The sequence below is a fragment of the Nicotiana sylvestris genome, chromosome 12 (genome assembly GCF_000393655.2).
Source record: "Nicotiana sylvestris chromosome 12, ASM39365v2, whole genome shotgun sequence".
NCBI classification, from domain to species: domain Eukaryota; kingdom Viridiplantae; phylum Streptophyta; class Magnoliopsida; order Solanales; family Solanaceae; genus Nicotiana; species Nicotiana sylvestris.
Genome location: NC_091068.1, coordinates 4,377,888 through 4,396,595, shown reverse-complemented (window position 1 = coordinate 4,396,595; position 18,708 = coordinate 4,377,888). Strand labels below are relative to the sequence as shown.

Below are 18,708 nucleotides of genomic sequence, written 5' to 3'. Positions count from 1 at the left end.
CGTTTCTCCCATTTCTGCTTCTTTATGCTTCGTTATCCGTGTTATATGGTATCGGATTGGTCGGATCGAATCCGGAATGGTTTTGGTAAGGTTTGAGACACTTAGTTTCTTTTAAGAAGGTTTAAGTTGGAAAAGTCAACCGTACATTGACTTATGTGTTAGAGGGCTCGGATGCGAGTTCCGATGGTTCGGTTAGCTTCGGAAGGTGATTTATGACTTAGGAATGTGATCGAAATGGGTTTTGGAGGCTCGGAGTAGAATTAGGCTTGAATTGGAAAAGTTGATATTTTGGCAATTTCCGATTGATAGGCGAGATTTTGATATAGGGGTTGGAATGGAATTCCGAGAGTTGTAGTAGCTTCGTTGTATCATTTGGGATGTGCGCGCAAAATTTCAGGTCATTCAAACGTGGTTTGGTTGGGTTTTTAATCAAATGCGTATTTCAGAAGATTTTAAAAACTTAGGCTTGAATCCGAGGTGTTCTGGTTGATTTGATGTGGTTTGAAGTGTTTTGATGATCGTAACAAGTTTGAATAAGGTATTTGGTTATGTTTGCGCTTTTGGTTGAGGGACTTCAGACGTCGGGGGTGCATCCAGCCCAGCCGGTTGCAGCTGCTCAGGACTATGTGGTTCCTGTCATGCCAGAGGATGAGCAGCGTAGGTTGGAGAGATTTGGTAGATTACAGCCTCTGACCTTCAGTGGCGCAGAGGGCGAGGATGCCTAGGGCTTTTAGGATAAGTGTTAGAGGATGCTTCGTACTGCTGGTATTCTGGAGACCAGCGGGGTCGCTTTTACCACCTATCAGTTTTCATAAGCTGCTTTCACCTGGTGGGAGGATTTTGAGAGGCGTAGGCATGTTGGTGCAGCACCCCTTTCCTGGCAGCAGTTCTCCATTCTCTTCCTAGAGAAGTATATGCCGCAGTACCGTAGAGAGGAGCTACGTAGGCAGTTTGAGTGGTTGCGACAAGAGGATATAACTGTGTCACAGTATGAGTTGAGGTTTTCTGAGTTGGCTCTTCATGCCATCTGGATGGTTCTGATAGATCGAGAGAGGATCGGGAGGTTTGTTGATGGTCTTACTTATCAGCTCTGTATTCTTATGACCAGAGAGAGGGTATCTGGTTCTACGTTCGAGAAGGTGGTTGATATCGCTCGTGAGATTGAGTCAGTTCGCCGTCAGGAGCGAGAGGAGAGGGAGGCCGATCTGGTAGCTATAGTGGTGCTCCTTCGAGGGGCCAGTTTTAGCACAGCAGAGGCCGTTCATTCAGGCCTGCTCAGTCAGCTCACCCAGGTTATCATGTGGCATCTTCGGGTCATAGTTATCATGGATCTCAGCAGGGCCAGTCATCACTTAGCGCCCTTCCAACTCAGAGTTCATCCTGTTCTCCATCAGCTTAGAGCTCTTCTATGCCGAGTGCATCTGCTAGTCACTCTGGTGCGAGGGGTTCCCTTCAGCCCCCTTCTTCAGCACTTGGGAGTTGTTATGAGTGTGGTAAGATGGGCCACATATGGAGGCAGCGTCCTCGTCATGTTGCTAGTTCGTCCCAGCAGAGGGGTCAGTCATCGGCTTCAACGTCGATTCCTTCACCACCACTCGCTCAGCTAGCTAGGGGTGGAGGTCAGTCAGCTAGGGGTCGCCCCAGATGGGGAGTTCGATCAGGGGGCGGTCAGGCCCGTTTCTATGCACTCCCAGGCAGACCCGATGCTATTGCTTCAGATGTTGTTCTCACAGGTATTGTTTCAGTCTGCCATAGAGATGCCTCTGTATTATTTGATCCCGGTTCCACCTTTTCTTATGTGTCATCATACTTTGCTCATTATTTGGGTATGCCCCATGAGTTTCTTGCTTTACCTGTTCATGTATCTACCCGGTGGGCGATACTATTGTTGTAGACCGTGTGTACTGGTCGTGTGTGGTGACTATTGGGGGTCTGGAAATCAAGTAGATCTATTACTACTGAGCATGGTGGATTTTGATTTCATTTTGGGCATGGATTGGTTATCTCCATGTCGCGCTATTCTGGATTGTCATGCTAAGACAATTATATTGGCTATGCCGGGTGTGCCACGGATCGAGTGGCGAGGTGTGACTGATTATGTTCCTGGTAGAGTGATCTCTTTCTTGAAGGCCCATCGTATGGTTGGAAAGGGTTGTCTTTCATATCTAGCATTTGTGAGGGATGTCGGAGCTGATACTCCTAGTATTGATTCTGTTCCAATTGTGAGGGATTTTCCTTATGTGTTTCCTACAGACCTGCCGGGCATGCCATCGGACAGGGATATTGATTTTGGTATTGACCTAGTGTCGGGCACTCAGCCCATTTCTATCGGGCCATATCGTATGGCACCAACGGAGTTGAAGGAATTGAAAGAACAGCTTCGGGAACTCCTGGATAAAGGGTTCATTCGGCCTAGTATGTCACCTTGGGTGCGCCTGTTCTGTTTGTGAAGAATAAGGGTGGCACAATGAGAATGTGCATTGATTATAGGCAATTGAACAAGGTAACAATTAAGAACAAGTATCCTTTGCCTCGCATTGATGATTTATTCGACCAACTTCAAGGTGCGAGAGTGTTCTCCAAGATTGATCTCCGTTCAAGTTATCACCAGTTGAAGATCAGGGACTCGGATATTCTTAAGACAGCTTTCAAGACCCAACATGGTCATTATGAGTTCTTGGTGATGTCTTTTGGGCTGACCAATGCCCCAACATCGTTCATGCATTTGATGAACAGCGTGTTCCGGCCTTATCTCGATTCATTTGTCATAATCTTCATTGATGATATTCTGGTGTACTCGCGTAGTCAGGAGGAGCACGCGGAGCATTTGAGAGTTGTGCTGCAGAGATTGAGGGAGGAGAAACTTTATGCAAAATTCTCCAAGTGTGAGTTTTGGCTCAATTCAATGGCTTTCTTGGGGCACGTGGTGTCCAGCGAGGGTATTCAGGTTGATCCGAAGAATGTAGAGGCGGTTTAGAGTTGGCCCAAACCGTCCTCAGCCACAGAGATTTGCAGCTTTCTTGGTTTGGCATGTTATTATCGTCGTTTTGTTCAAGGATTCTCATCTATCGCATTGCCCTTGACCAAGTTGACTCAGAAGGGTGCTTCATTTGTATGGTCGGACGAGTGTGAGGAGAGCTTTCAGAAGCTCAAGACAGCTTTGACCACAACTCTGGTGTTAGTTTTGCCATCAGCTTTAGGTTCATATGTTGTGTATTGTGATGCTTCGAGAGTTGGGATTGGTTGTGTATTGATGTAGGAGGGTAGAGTTATCGCTTATGCTTCACGTCAGTTGAAACCCTATGAGAAGAACTACCTTGTTCATGATTTGGAGTTGGCTTCCATAGTTCACGCATTGAAGATTTGGAGGCATTACTTGTATGGCATATCTTGTGAGGTGTTCATTGATCATCGCAGTCTTCAACATTTGTTCAAGCAAAAAGATCTTAATTTGAGGCAGCGGAGATGGTTGGAGTTGCTTAAGGATTATGATATCACTATATTGTTCAATTCGGGAGAGGCCAATGTGGTGGCCGATGCTTTGAGCCGAAAGACAGTAAATATGGGGAGTTTGGCATATATTCCAGTTGGGGAGAGACCTTTTGCAGTTGATGTTCAGGCCTTGGCCAATCGGTTCGTGAGGTTAGATATTTCGGGGCCTAGTCGGGTATTGGCTTGTGTGGTTTCTCGGTCTTCCTTATATAATCGCATCAGAGAACGCCAGTATGATGATCCGCATTTGCTTGTCCTTAAGGACAGAGTTCAGCACGATGATGCCTGAGATGTGGCCATTGGCGATGATGGGGTGTTGAGGATGCAGAGCCGGATTTGTGTGCCCAATGTGGATGGGCTTCGAGAGTTGATTCTGGAGGAGGCCCATAGCTCGCGGTATTCCATTCATCCGGGTGCCGTGAAGATGTATTAGGATTTGAGGCAGCACTATTGGTGGAGAAGAATAAAGAAAGATATTGTGGGATTTGCAGGTCTGTGTCTCAATTGTCAGCATGTGAAATATAAGCATCAAAGACCGGGTGGCTTGCTACAGCAGATGATTATTCCCGAGTGGAAGTGGGAGAGGATCACTATGGACTTTGTTGTTGGACTCTCAAGGACTTTGAAGAAGTTCGATGCTATTTGGGTGATTGTGGATCGGCTGACCAAGTCCCCGCACTTCATTCCTGTGTGTACTACCAATTCTTCAGAGCGGTTGGTAGGGATTTATATCCGGGAGATTGTTCGATTGCATGGTGTCCCAATTTCCATCATTTCAGATAGGGGCACTCAGTTTACATCACAGTTTTGGAGGGCCGTGTAGAGAGAGTTGGGTACTCAGATTGAGTTGAGCACGGCTTTTCATCCTCAGACGAACGAGCAGTCCGAGTGCACTATCTAGATATTGGAGGACATGTTGCATGCTTGTGTTATTGATTTCGGAGGGTCATGGGATCAGTTTCTACCGCTTGCAGAGTTTGCTTATAACAACAGCTACCAGTCGAGTATTCAGATGGCTCCATATGAGGCTTTGTATGGAAGGCGGTGTAGATCTCCCGTTGGTTGGTTCGAGCCCGGTGAGGCTAGGCTATTGGGGACTGATTTGGTGCAGGATGCTTTAGAAAAAGGTGAAGGTGATTCAGGAGAGGCTTCGTACAGCGTAGTCGAGGCAAAAGAGTTATGCTGACATGAAGGTTTGAGAAGTGTCCTACATGGTTGGCGAGAAGGTTCTATTGAAGGTTTCACCCATGAAGGGTGTTATGAGATTTAGGAAGAAGGGGAAATTGAGTCTGCGGTTCATTGGGCCTTTTGAGGTGCTTCAGAGGATTGGGGAGGTGACTTATGAGCTTGCTTTGCCACCCAGCTTGTCGAGTGTGCATCCGGTATTCCATGTTTCTATGCTCCGGAAGTATATTGGGGATCCGTCTCATGTTCTGGATTTCAGCACGGTTCAGCTGGATGATGATTTGACTTATGATGTGGAGCCAGTAGCTATTCTGGGTCGTCAGGTTCGGTGGCTATTCTGGGTCATCAGGTTTGGAAGTTGAGGTCAAAGGATATAGCTTCAGTGAAAGTGTAGGGGAGAGGTCAGCCCGTGGAAGAGGCTACCTGGGACACCGAGCAGGAGATGCGGAACAGATATCCTCACCTGTTTGAGGCTTCAGGTATGTTTCTTGACTCGTTCCAGGACGAACGTTTGTTTAAGTTGGGGAGGATGTGACAACCCGGTCAGTCGTCTCATGAGTTACCGCTCCGTTTCCCCCATTTTTGCTTCTTTATGCTTTGTTATCTGTGTTTTATGGTATCGGGTTGGTCGGATCGAATCCGAAATGGTTTTGGTAAGGTTTGAGACACTTAGTCTCTTTTAAGAAGGTTTAAGTTGGAAAAGTCAACCGGACGTTGACTTATGTGTTAGAGGGATCGGATGCGAGTTCCGATGGGTCAGTTAGCTTCGGGAGGTTTTGATAGGCGAGATTTTGATATAGGGGTCGGAATGGAATTCCGAGAGTTGCAGTAGCTTCGCTGTGTCATTTGGGATGTGTTGCAAAATTTCAGGTCATTCGGACGTGATTTGGTTGGGTTTTTGATCAAAAGCGTATTTCGGAAGATTTTAGAAACTTAGGCTTGAATCCGAGGTGTTTTGGTTGATTTGATATGGTTTGAAGTGTTTTGATGATTGGAACAAGTTTGAATAAGGTATTGGGTTATGTTTGCGCTTTTGGTTGAGGTCTCGGGGGCCTCGGGATGATTTCGGGTGGTTGTCGGAGAGGTTGAGATGTTTTGCAACTGTTGTTGTTTTGCTGCTTCTGGTGTTTTCGCACCTGCGGTTTGGGGACCGTAGGTGCGTGTAACGACCCAACCGGTCATTTCGGACATTTACACTCCTTTCAACTATTTTAAGTCTTAAATATCCTCCTATGATGTATTATGACTTGTGTGAATTGTCAGTTTTGATTTTCAGTTATTTCAGAGTTAGTTTGAAAGAATGAAATTTAATGTTCAAAGCTTAAGTTTAAAGAGTTGACCGGAGTTTGACTTTTGTGCAAACGACTCCGGAATGGAGTTTTAATGGTTTCAATGGCTCTATATGATGATTTTGGACTTAGGAGTGTGTTCGGATATTTATTTTGAAGACCGTAGAATAAATTGAAGCATTTTGGCAAAAGTTGAAAAAATGAAATTCGGAAGTTTGACCGAGAGTTGACTTTTCGATATCGGGATCGAAATTCAATTCCAAAAATTGAAATAGCTTCGTTATGTCATTTATAACTTGTGTGCAAAATTTGATGTCATTCCGGATTGATTTGATAGGTTTTGGCATCAAATGTAGAAGTTGGAATTTGTTAGTTTCTGTGAAGCTTGAATTGGAGTGTGATTTGTATTTTATTGGGGTTTGATGTGATTTGAGACATCAACTAAGTTTGTATGATGTTTTAGGACTTGTTGGTATAATTAGTTGAGGTCCCGAGGGCCTCGGGTGAATTTCGGAAGGGTAACGGAGTTGGATTTGGGCATTTCAAGAACGTTTCAACGCGTTTCTTCAAGAATAAGTGGTACCACATTAAGCAAGTGAGATCCAAATTCAGTTTTTACTGAATCATTAGATCCGTATTGAAATTTCAGAGCCATAGGAAAAAGAATCGTCGAATTCGGACGTTGTATGAGAGAGTTATGCCCATTTTTGTGTCGGAAAAAATAATTTCCCATCGCCAGCGCCCAGGGTAGCACTGGGCGCTATCCCTGGAGCCCGGATTTTTTAGCTACTGGAACCAGCGCCACAGGCAGCGCCCGGTGCCACCTTTGGCGCCAGAATGGTAAAATTCTTAAAACGGGGGTTTCGGCCATTTTTATACATTGGGAGCTATGGAGCTCGGTTTCGGCGATTTTCAGAGGCAAACTTCACCACAAAACTTGGGATAAGTGTTCTTAACTCCGTTGTGATTATATTCCATGAATTAATCTTCATTTTTGGGGTTAGATAATTGATATTTCAAGAGAAATGGAGGAATTTTCTAAAATTCCATAAAATGAATTTTCAAGATTTGAACATCGATCCGGAGTCAGAGTTGAGTAAAATTAGTATGGTTGGACTCGTAATCAAATGGGTTATCGGATTTTGTAAGTTTCATCGGATTCCGAGATGTGGGCCCCACTGTCAAATTATTTAGCGGAGTTGGAAATTTTCATAAATTGTTAAATTATAAGAATTGGAGTATGTTTTGATTAATTTGCATGTTGTTTGACTAGTTTCGAATCGTTTGGCTTGGAATTGAGGAGATTGGAAGGCGTTCAAAGGTTGATACACATATAATGGAATTTCCGGAGTATTGTTAGCTTACTCGGCATTGGAGTCGATTTGTTCAAGATAAGTAACTCTTTTAAACTTAGTGCCGAGGGTATGAAACCCCGAATTATGTGTTATGTGATTGATGTTTAGGTGACGCACATGCTAGGTGATGGGCGTGTGGGCATGCACCCTGTGAATGGTGACTTTGTTGTTTCCAGGACACTGTATAGTGGTCCTACTTTGTTGATATATGTGTTTTCACCATGTGATAAGTAAATTGAGTTGTATATCATGCTAGATATCATGTTTAGGCTTTATACCGATATTGTTGGGACCCATAGTGGTCGTTTATTGCTGTCATCTCACTGATTTCATTGATATTTCATACTCAGTCATATTCATTTATTCATATAATATCTAAGTCTCAGTTGTTATTATTAATACATTATATCATCATTTTTGGGCTGATTTTCATGACATTTTGAGCCCAGGAGACTGGAGAGATTGATGACTGAGTGAGGCCGATGGCCTAATTGTGAGGATGATTAATGGATCGGGCTGCACGTCGCAGTATGTTGTTACTGCTTTATGATTGAGTGAGGCCGATGGCCTGATTGATTTATGCCAAAGAGATGGCTTGTTATAGCGCTTGGGCTGAAGGAGCCCCTCCGGAGTCTGTACACACCCCCAGTGAGCGCAAGTACCTACTGAGTGCGAGTGCCGAGAGACTTGGGAGGATTGAGTGATTGTGAGGCATGAGTGACTGTAAGGATTGAGTGACTGGGAGGACTGAGTGACTGAGAGGATTGAGTGACAGGGAAGACTTAGTGGATTGATACTCTAAGAGTATGCATATGGTTTTGGTCACTATTTTGCATTGCATTGACATGCACATTGAAATATAGGCATAGAGATGTACTTTCCTCATGTCATTTGAAAAATAAAATCTCCTATTTTGAAAGAAAGTTTTATGGGAAAGATCATAGTTTTCAGACTTACTTATATTTTAGTGATTTCAGTGAAAAGAATTGAGTTTTACTATTATACTTGAAGAGAAAATATTTTTTTTTGAACTGTGAACGAGCTGAGCATTTTATTATTGAATTATTCCTTGTGATGCTTTAATTATATTGTTATGAGATGTTACTGGATATTGGAGTGGACTCTGACCTTGGTACAAGCTCGTCACTACTTTCAACCTAAGTTTAGGTTTGTTACTTTTTGAGTACATGGGGTCGGTTGTACTCATACTACACTTCCTGCACATTGCGTGCAGATTTCGGATGTCGACGTTGTTGTGTTCGATGGGAGCTGACTTGGAAAATGTACCGGCGTCCCTGTTGTAGCTGCCTCTTGTTTATGGTAGCCTTAGATTCATTAAACTCTGTTTATGTAACTTTTCAAACAGAAGATGTATTTGTTTTATATCAATTTTGTAAATTCTACTCTTAGAAGCTCATGATTTGTACTACCAGTACTTGGGAGGTGTATAAGAGATCATTTATTTTTTCTTAGTAAGTTATATTAAATTGGACTTGATGAGTTGGCTTACTTAGCGGGATGGGTTCGGTGCTATAATGACTAGTTAGCTTTTGGGTCGTGACAGTGCGGTGCCGCACGTGCTCAAGGTGAGCCGCAGAAGCGGATTCGAGAGGAATAGTCAGTAACCATAGATGCGGTAGACGGGCCGCACCTGCCGAGTAGCAGATGCGGAGTATGGACCGCAGATGCGAAATTGGCCCTTAAGTGATTTCCGCAGAAGCGGTGGATAGGCCGCAGATGCGGTAGCATAGAAGCGGCAGAAGGTGCCGCAGATGCGGAACAACTGGGCAGATGAATTAAAAGAGCCCTTCGCGAATTTTGGGTTATTTCACCATTTTTTACTTTGGCTTGAGTGCTTTTGGACGATATGGAAGAGGGATTTCAAGGGAACTTCGTTAAGGTAAGGATTTTGGACCTAAAACACATTTCTATGGTAGAATTTCATGGATTAAGGCAGTAATTAAAGGAATTAAAAGGCTAAAAATGGGGAATTAGGGCTTGAGTTTAACAGGCCTTAAAATGAGGATTTGAGGGGTCATTTGAACTCTGATTTTGGTATTCTTGATATGCATAGACTCGTGGGGAGATGAGGAATCTATTGATGTAAAAATTTCTGAATTCCAAGACATAGGCCCGGGGGTCGGGTTTTGGTAATTTCGAGATTTGTGCCCTTTATTGATTGTTTTCACTTGGGCTTTGTTCCATTAGAATATGTTGATGTCCTCATTCTGATTTTGGATAGATTCGACACGCGTGGAAGCCGATTCGAGGGGCAAAGGCATCGCGAGCTAGAGATTTAGCCGGTTCGAGGTGAGTAATGATTGTAAATGATGCTCTAAGGGTTTGAAACCCCGGATTTGCACATCGTAGTGTTATATTGAGGTGAGGCACACACTTGATGACAAGCGTGGGGTCGTACACTATTAGGGATTGTGATTTGGTCCATTCCGATTTATGATTTTACCACGTATTTGACTAAAAACTATTTGCTATCATCATTATTTGGGCTGAATGCCATCTTTGGGCCTAGTGCCAACTATTTGAATCCTTTATGGATTTTTATAACTATTTTCTCACTGTTTTGATTCATTACTTGAACTCAGTCATATTATTTTTTACCGTTTTACTACTCAGCTATGTTTACTCAGTTTTAAGACTTGAGTGATATTTTAAATGATGTTTTTGACTGAGAAAGACTGTTTTACTATTGCTCGAGGGGCTTGTGAGTATTTTTGACTGAGTAAGGCCAAGGGCCTATGTTGTGAGGAAACACTGATACTGATTTGAGGCCGAGGGCCTGAGATATGTACGCCACGAGATGACTTGATTGATATGAGGCTGAGGGCAATGTTTTGATGCCACAAGATAGCTTGTTATTGCGCTTGGGCCGTAAGGGGCCCCTCCCGGAGTCTGTACACCCCAGTGAGCGTGCGTACCCATTGTGATGTGAGATTGAGCCCGAGGGGCTGATTCTATTTTGAGATATTGCCCGAGGGGCTGGTTCTGTTCTGAGATACTGCCCAAGAGGCAGATTTGTTGATACTGTGCCCGAGGGGCGAACTTCTATTTGTTTATTGTACCTTAATTACCTGTTAATTACTTGTTTACTTGTTGAAAGAGGATTTCACTTGACTTTTTACTGGTTTTACCGTTTTCTAAATGGTTTTATTGCTTCATTATAGAATGTCTTGTGTCTTACGTGTTTTCTTACTTTCAGTCGTTATTTACATTTGTTACTCATTGAGTTGGAGTACTCACTTTACTCCATGCACCCTGTGTGCAGATTCAGGCGTAGCTGGTTCTGCTCCTGAGTGTTGATTCCTTCAGTTCCAGGCGGCTTTTCGGAGATTACGAGGCAGCTGTTGATGTCAGCAGCCCCGTGTCTATACTCTCTTATCATTTCTATTTCCCTTCAAACATTTGTACTAGTTATTGGATTTAACAGACTTGTATTATGACCTATAGATACTCGTGACTTGTGACACCCCGATTAGGGCTGTGTCGGTTGTATTTCCGCATTGTTATCGATATTTTCCGCTATTCAGTATTATTAAATCATGTTTAGACTATTTTGTGTTGATTAACTGTTTTAAAAGGTGAATTGGGTTTTAACTGGCTGGCCTTGTCTTCACGAGAGGCGCCATCACGATCGGGTTCGGGGTTAGGGTCGTGACATAGGCCATGCGCGCGCCTGGTTTTCATGAGTGCTCTAGAAATTTCGCCACAAATTTCATAGGAGCGACCCCACTCCACACTCATATAGGTCCATCCATCAAGTGTATTCTGCAGCACAATACATCACCTACAATAGGCTATGAATTATTGGATTAAGAGTTTAATAACTCAACCTCACACTCCTTCTATATACACGCACACACCATAGGAAGAGACATAATTTGATAGTGCATATTTGATCAAATAATGACTTGTTATTACCCATATGAACCTAGTTCATGGGATCTCCAATCACATAGGTTGGGTTACCATCATTGTTGATACATCTCAAATTGGCAAAAGTCTCAACCCCTCGATGTTTCACTTATAATTCAAAGGATCGGCCAAATCCTCTTTTGACTACATATAATATGTATAAAAACTCTCATCTCTAAGCAATTGTTTTATGACATTATATCTTAAACAAATGCGTCTACTCTACCCATTGAAAGATTACAATGGTTATTGTGTCTTGGCAATCACAATTCATCGACATAATTATTGTCGGTTTAACTCATCAAGAGGTTGCTTAATCAACCTCTCTTCCATGCAATTTTAATACCATAACACCCCGCCAAAAGGTGATCACACAATCACTATTGAACTTTTCTCCTCTGAATCAGAGATTCAATATCATCACTGTATCCTTCTAGTACAGTGGAAACTCCACACATAAAATACTAACTTATAGTATTTCTCAAATAAGGCATAAAATCATCTCAATTGAAATGAAACTTGATTTCCTTGCAAGTGCCTTTTGAAATATTTTTCAACACATAAGAATTTATTTTCTTTTTGTATCTTCCATTGTCAAGTACCAAAGTAAAATTTTCTAAATATAGAAGCAATTTTAACTTCTACAGAAATATCTCAAATCAATAGGAAACGGGTCATAATTTAACGATTTCTTCACCCGAAGCAACATAACTTTTTAAAGTCAGAAAGACAACATATTTTTTATCTTCCAATACAAATTTTTTGCCGCAAAAAATTTCAATTTTGTAATGCTTTATTATAACATTAATAAGTAATTTTTTCTCATATTTTTCCTTCTTAGGATCGGGCTATATAACTCTGGACACCATGGTCCCCCACATTTTCGAAAATTTCAAGTTAAGGAGATAACATTTTCACAACTCATAAAGAGTTCTACTTTATAAATAACAAGTTAATAATATAGCTTCACCCAAAATATTTTATCTCCAAATTAGAAAATATGTATGACCAGGGATATCAAATTCATGGAAAAAGGTCACTAACCTTTAAATAGTATATAAATGTAAATACCATTTATTCTCACGATCTCAAACAACATAACAAATTGTCCTTTTGACATGTTAGGAAATTCCACAATTACCGAAATAACTAATATCATATTGCCTATTCAATATGTTAAAAGAGAATATTTAAAACATTCTAGATCAAAAGAACTACAAAATTAGTGCAGCATCTTTCACTATGCAAAATATACATACAAAATTACAAATACAAATTCACATCAACAAATAATGTACAACTATAAACACATCTAAAATTGAAATGACATTATATGTATCACCTTGAGGTCAAAGTTTATCTGCCTGTTATATTTTCGAGAATAAGCATGAAATAACATAAATTTAGTATTAATCCAATTACGCGTACCTGATAGTTAAATATTAAGTCACACAAAAACATATAAAGTGGAACAAGCTATCGTGTTTAAAGTCCACCGGAATCCAATTTTGAGGTCCAAAAGTACGAATACACCAACAACGATGCAGAAAACGTCAACGTGAATAATATACTTAATCGGTATTCTCCATAAGAATAAAGTGGTAAATATTCGTAAGATTGTTGGAAAAATTGGATGATTATTATGGAGAATAAGGTTTAGCTTGAGGCGTGTCAAAGACACTGTCCTTAAGGATATTTCGCTCACACCATGATGAATAAAATTAGGCATATCCCTCAGAATTCAACAAGCTCTTTTAATATAAACTAGGAGCAGAAACAACAAAGATTAATCAAAAACAATCCAGCACAATAAAAAGAATTTGAGAAGAAAAGTGTTTGCTTTTTCAACTCTTTCACACCTTTTTATAAACACATTATACATATAAATAGTCCAAAGTGGACATATGATTGTCTAGAAAGAATCGTTACAAAACCAAAGGAAAGAAACGTAACATATTTAAAGGCCGTTAAACATGGAACGTTATCAAATAGTCAGATTCAAAACACTAATTGATTTTGATAGCCATAATAAATAATAATAGTCATTTAAAGCTAATAAAAATATTATATTCAAAGCTATTCAAATTACTATTACACACATTAAATATATTCAAATTAATAGTATAATAAAAATCCATTAATATAATATAACAAAAATGAACCTAGACAACAATTTGAATATCTCTTTTTGAGTTACCAATTTTTTTAACACTAAATATTATTACAATTTTATCCCATATTCTATCATATTTTTGAACAAATAATTCAATTTTGAAGGGTATAAAAGATTGTCAATATTTCAGGAATATTTTTGTCGTTCAATATTTAGAGATTTAACATTCGTGTTTTTATAATAATATATAGAATATAGATATAGATAGATAGATAATTTTATTTTATCATTTATTTTACCTTTTTATATCATAATTTTATTTTGTATCATAATTTTTCTTTATAATATTACAAGTTTATTATATTTAACAAACAATACGGTAACAACCATCCAAACAAACCGTAAAAGGTTCAAATTGTAAATTTACCGGTGATGCTCAGTGGACCACGGTAACGCAGAACGCGGTGGAAACCAGCCGGAATATCACCGGAACTCTCATTTTGTACCGCCGAATTGGCCTTCCGACGAGACTATCTCTCGTAACGACGACAATCATAGAAGAAAATTTCCCGGCGATGGAAACCACTTCAATCGCCGCCAGCATCACCACCACCACCACAAAACCCTAATTCCGAGCAGAATTTCGGTGGTTCACAGCCTCTTTCAGCTCGTAAGAGACCCTACGATCAATTAACATCTGGTAAAAGCATTATTCTCCCGCTCCTAATTATCAATTCCCCAAAAAAATAAAATCTACTGGTCCTAATTTGTGTGGCGCATTTGCTTATCAAGTGTAAATTTAGAGACTTGATTATTTCATTTTTTCATATCAAAAATTAAAATGTCATATATACTGACAGTACTTTCTTTTTCTGTAAGTTTCTTTTGTTGTTGTTGTAATTGGAACTAACTCTAATCTATTTTGTAACTTTGCATCTTCTCGACGCTTGTAACGAAGAATCTCATTTCATCAAAAATATATACTGACGGTCCGTGTCGGAGCTGGGATTTTCACTAAGGGGGTCAAAATATTAAGAAGTAATAATTTTTTTTACTTAGCTACACAATGTAGCATGTTGCTTTGCCGCAACAGTACCTTTTAAGTGCATGATTGTGTAAAAAATCTTACACAATCATTATCGTCTGCTTCTTACATACATTTTCCTTTTCAAAAAACAATGATCTAGATTGTTGCTTCACACATTTGCTATCCAGTGGCCGAAGCAAACTTTGAACCATATTCAGATACAACGAGATTGTGTCTTGTGGGTGCAGATCACTTGAAATTTCCCCGAACGTATGCTAGTCCAGAGGCTATTCAGGTGCTGCTGACTCAATTTTTTGTGCATTTTCTAGTCATACGACGAGATGTGAAACATCTTGTGCCACAGCTAGCATATGCACTCATGTAACTGTATGTGCTACTTGGTTAACACGGGTTTATCGCTTGACTGATCAAATATTTTTATGGACAGAGGACTGAGATTTATGAATAGTCGAAGGTGCTGGGGAATTCTCAATTTATTCTCCTTCCTTTTCAACCATATAAACTTCTGTATGCACGCATGTTAGCTGAAGTTGGAAGGATATCGGACGCATTAAAGTATTATCCTAGTTTATGTTCAGCAGAGTTCCTTGAAATCCTTTCAACTGGTTCCTTAGCATTTTTAATTTTAGGTACTGTCAAGCATTGTCGAAATCACTTAAAACTGGCCGAACCCCTGAGACTAAAACATTGAGAACAGAGAAACGGGATAAGACACCTGTCTTGGAGTTCTTCCAATGTCAGGCTCTGAAACACTTCTACTGTGCATTGACATTCTACCGCTATCTGCTGCCCATTCACTTATTGGCTCCATAGATGCTGAGGGCATCAGTGATGACATTGCCATGGTTGACTGACTACTTGAAACTCTAGACCCCGCAAACTGATGATGTTGTTCATTCCCTTGTAAACTGCCACTAGTTGGCATTGGTGGTGGCAATACGATGAGCCGTGCTATCAAAAAGGTTAAGCAATTTACCAACCAATTTTCCAGGAGCCAAATTTGTGGAGAACCCTCCCTGAATGCAGAAAGTTCCACCATAAGTAACTCTGAGACAATCATTCAACATAGATGAGAGGATAAAGAGATGACACTAACTGTTACATTTGACTCAATCTATCTGATCTGGTTTGAAAAGATGAGTTTGTCATGTATTTGTGTAGGATCACGTTGACCCGTCAAAGGAAGCAAGCTCAAGTAACACAGGAAGCAATGCATCAGGAGCTGGAGGGACATCACGCTTTCACCGCTTTAGCTTTGGCTCCCAGCTTCTCCAGAAAACTATTGGATTAGTCCTCATACCCTGTCAAGGCCGTCAGGTAGATTATTTATTTTTCTCCGCTGTCATCTTCTAGATTGTGGTCCTCATAAAGTTTGATGCCGAGACTTCTTTCCATTTGTCTTGATTCCTTGCAAGCAAAATTGGGTGAAACGAATAAATTTTATTATGATGAAAAACTTAAAAGATGGGTAGAGGAAGGGGCTGAACTTCCCGCTGAGGAACCGACCCTTGCACCTCCACCAACCAGTGCAGTTTTCCAAAATGGAGCACCAGATTATAACTTGAAGAGTGTATTAAAAAGTGAAAGTTCCATATGCAACAATGGATTTCCGGAAATGAAGAGTCCAACTTCTGCTGATGACGGTTCGGGAATCCCACCTCTTCCACCTACGTCCAACCAATTCTCGGCTCGTAGTCGTGTGGGTGTCCGGTCAAGGCAAGTGATATTGTCTTATTAATTATCTTTGGATGATATGTTTGAACCTTTTGTGGCTTAGGCACGACAGCCCTTGTTTGTTTTCTTGGTCTGATTCTGAAATAGGATGTTTAATTGTTAAGAATATACTTGATAAGCCCTATGCATCAAACTAACATTTTTAGTGTAATGCCAAGTTTTTTGTTCCCACTCCAATGTCTCCTGTTGAAGAGACGGGGAACAGTACTTCCAATGAGCAAGAAACTTCAAGTAATAGCGAGAATGATTCAGTCACTACTGTTAGTGGATCGTTCCAGTTTCATGCACCAAATCAAGCGCGCCTATGCAAAGATTTGCAAGCATGGACAACCTCTCAAATAAAGGAGCTGGCATACTAGTTAGCTTTCTAGTTGCATATTAGCTTCTTTTATCTTATGTGATATCAGTCTTCAGACTGTGGGTTAATGTTCTTACACTGATTCTAAAGATGCTTGTGAAGGAAAAGGGAAAAAAACACAAAAGTAGTTTGAATTCAAAATTTATGTTACAATATGTAATATCAAAATCAATACATATTACATGTATAAACTACTTAACCAAAAATAAAAAATAAAAAAATGTTGCCAATGTCTTCACAAGTCTCAAGCTTGAGAACATCCTTGTACAAAGTTTACTATTGTGTACTTTTTCTAATGTTGTTATTTCAGATTCAAAACAGAGCAAGATTTTGAAACATCCCTTGTGTCTCTTGTAGCAGTTGCCGAGGCGGATAGTGGCAATTCAGTGGTTGATAATGGCAATTCAGTGGCTGAAAATGGCAATTGAATCGCTGATAATGGCAATTCAATTCCTTCTCTCTCTCTGCCATTTGATTAAACAGTTTCTTTCCAATCTCAAACGACACAAAAGCATCAATAGCACCATATTCAACTTGTTCATAGCTCAAATTCTCAGCATCCCACTTACTCAAAGTAACATTCTCTGGCTTTTCCATTACTTTCCCAAGTACTGCTTTTGCCATTCTCTTCAACCCCATCTTTCCATACACATATTCTCCATAATGCAACAATGCAAGTCGGTTCAAATCCACAGTATTCGCCACAAAAAGCCCGTGATCACACATCAACTTCTCAGCATCTCCCTCAACCCCAACACCAACGAATGTGAAATTTGGGTTAGTCAGAAATTGTGCGAGGTATCCGGGCATGGAATCTTTGTGTAGGAGTTGAAAAAGAAGGCAACGTCGGCCTACACAAAGTTGGAGAAGAGCAACTGGTTGTTTGTCTTTTGGATTGAAATAAGGGAGCCACTCGATATCAAGACCAATAAGGAGTTTGTGCAGTCTTCGCCTATGAGTATGATAAGTATGCAAAATCCAGTCATTAACAACAATTGCATTCTTCGTTACAGTAACTTCTATTTGATCACTGTAGAAAGAAACTCCGTACACTTCAGCCATTGATAAACAACAGTAAAACAGAGAACTTTTGTTAATATGGAGTATAACTTGTGGAATGGAATGAAAAGGGGCTGTGTATATATAAATAACAGAGCGAGTTTTCCTAATTTACGTGGGATTGGAAATGGGAAGTAACGGTTTGGTTTGCAACAAGAATTAAAACGTTAGTTTCCTAATTTTGTAGCGTCAATTAAATGAGAGTTTTTTACTATAATAATTGTAGTATATGGAAATTTTACTTTCCTATTCTGTGTTGGTTTAAGCTTTGGCGGCAAGAATGTAAAACGCGTAATTACAGTAATGTCCGCTAGGTAAAAGGGATATTTTTTTTACTCATGAAAACTTATTCGTAATGGTTTTTATATAAGTTTGTTTTTTGATTTTTTTTTTATTTAGATCAACTTAATGAGTATTTTTTATTGGTAAATATGAAAATTACATCTCAAATATCAAGAAGCAAACGTAATTAGCATTTTAAATTAGGAATCACACCTTTATTATAACACAAAAGTAAACTCAACATTTTCACTAGGGAATTACATTTTCTTTCTGTATATTAAAAATAAATTCACATCAGTAAAATAACATCTTCAACAAGGGAATTACACCAAACAGAATAAGAAAACTAAAAAAAATATCTTCAATAGATAATTAAATAAATTACTAGTTCCAAAAAGTCAAAATCATAAATCTCATATTCTTTTTAAGCAATACTTACGAAATTTTTATCATAATTTAATAGTAAAGAGATTTAAATTATATTTAATAACCATAGAATAACACAAATTTTTATGATATAATAAAAGAAGATGAAGATTGAATTTCATCACAATCCAAAAATTCTCATCGAGTCCCAAGTTTTTCGTATTTGAAAGAAGAAAACTCATAGATTTGAGATTAAGAGGAATGCTTATTTTATGAAATTTTAAAATTTTGGAATTCTTCTTTGTTTTGTTTTTGAGTCTTCATGCTAGAGACTACATATAAAAGAATAGAAAATAGAGGGGGGGGGGGAAATAATAAAACGACAAATAAAAAATTCGGAGGTAGCCGAAAAGGAAAATGACTAGGATAAAAGGAAACAAAAAGCACAAAGAAAAAGAAAAATCGGAAAAGGTTGTTCAAGACAAATTCCAACTTGA

At 39.7% G+C, this 18,708-nt stretch overlaps 1 protein-coding gene across 1 annotated transcript; it reads left to right on the top strand.

The window, feature by feature from the left end:
* The first annotated feature begins 914 nt into the window (after positions 1-914).
* LOC104238782 (uncharacterized) lies at positions 915-17,673 on the top strand. Its single transcript, XM_070163231.1, has 4 exons — positions 915-1,208; positions 14,552-14,686; positions 15,574-15,729; positions 16,865-17,673. Exons 1-4 carry the CDS (start codon positions 915-917, stop codon positions 17,327-17,329), a joined length of 1,050 nt encoding a protein of 349 aa, XP_070019332.1. The 3' UTR covers positions 17,330-17,673.
* Positions 17,674-18,708: the final 1,035 nt, after the last annotated feature.

What these genes read in the sequence shown, in the direction of transcription:
- LOC104238782 (XM_070163231.1), top strand. Translation starts at nt 915, where the DNA reads ATGCCGCAGTACCGTAGAGAGGAGCTACGTAGGCAGTTTGAGTGGTTG. An exon ending in AGGAGAGGGAGGCCGATCTG is followed by an intron (nt 1,209 to 14,551) that starts GTAGCTATAGTG and finishes ACAATGATCTAG; the next exon opens with ATTGTTGCTTCACACATTTG. An exon ending in TACCCTGTCAAGGCCGTCAG is followed by an intron (nt 15,730 to 16,864) that starts GTAGATTATTTA and finishes CTCTTGTAGCAG; the next exon opens with TTGCCGAGGCGGATAGTGGC.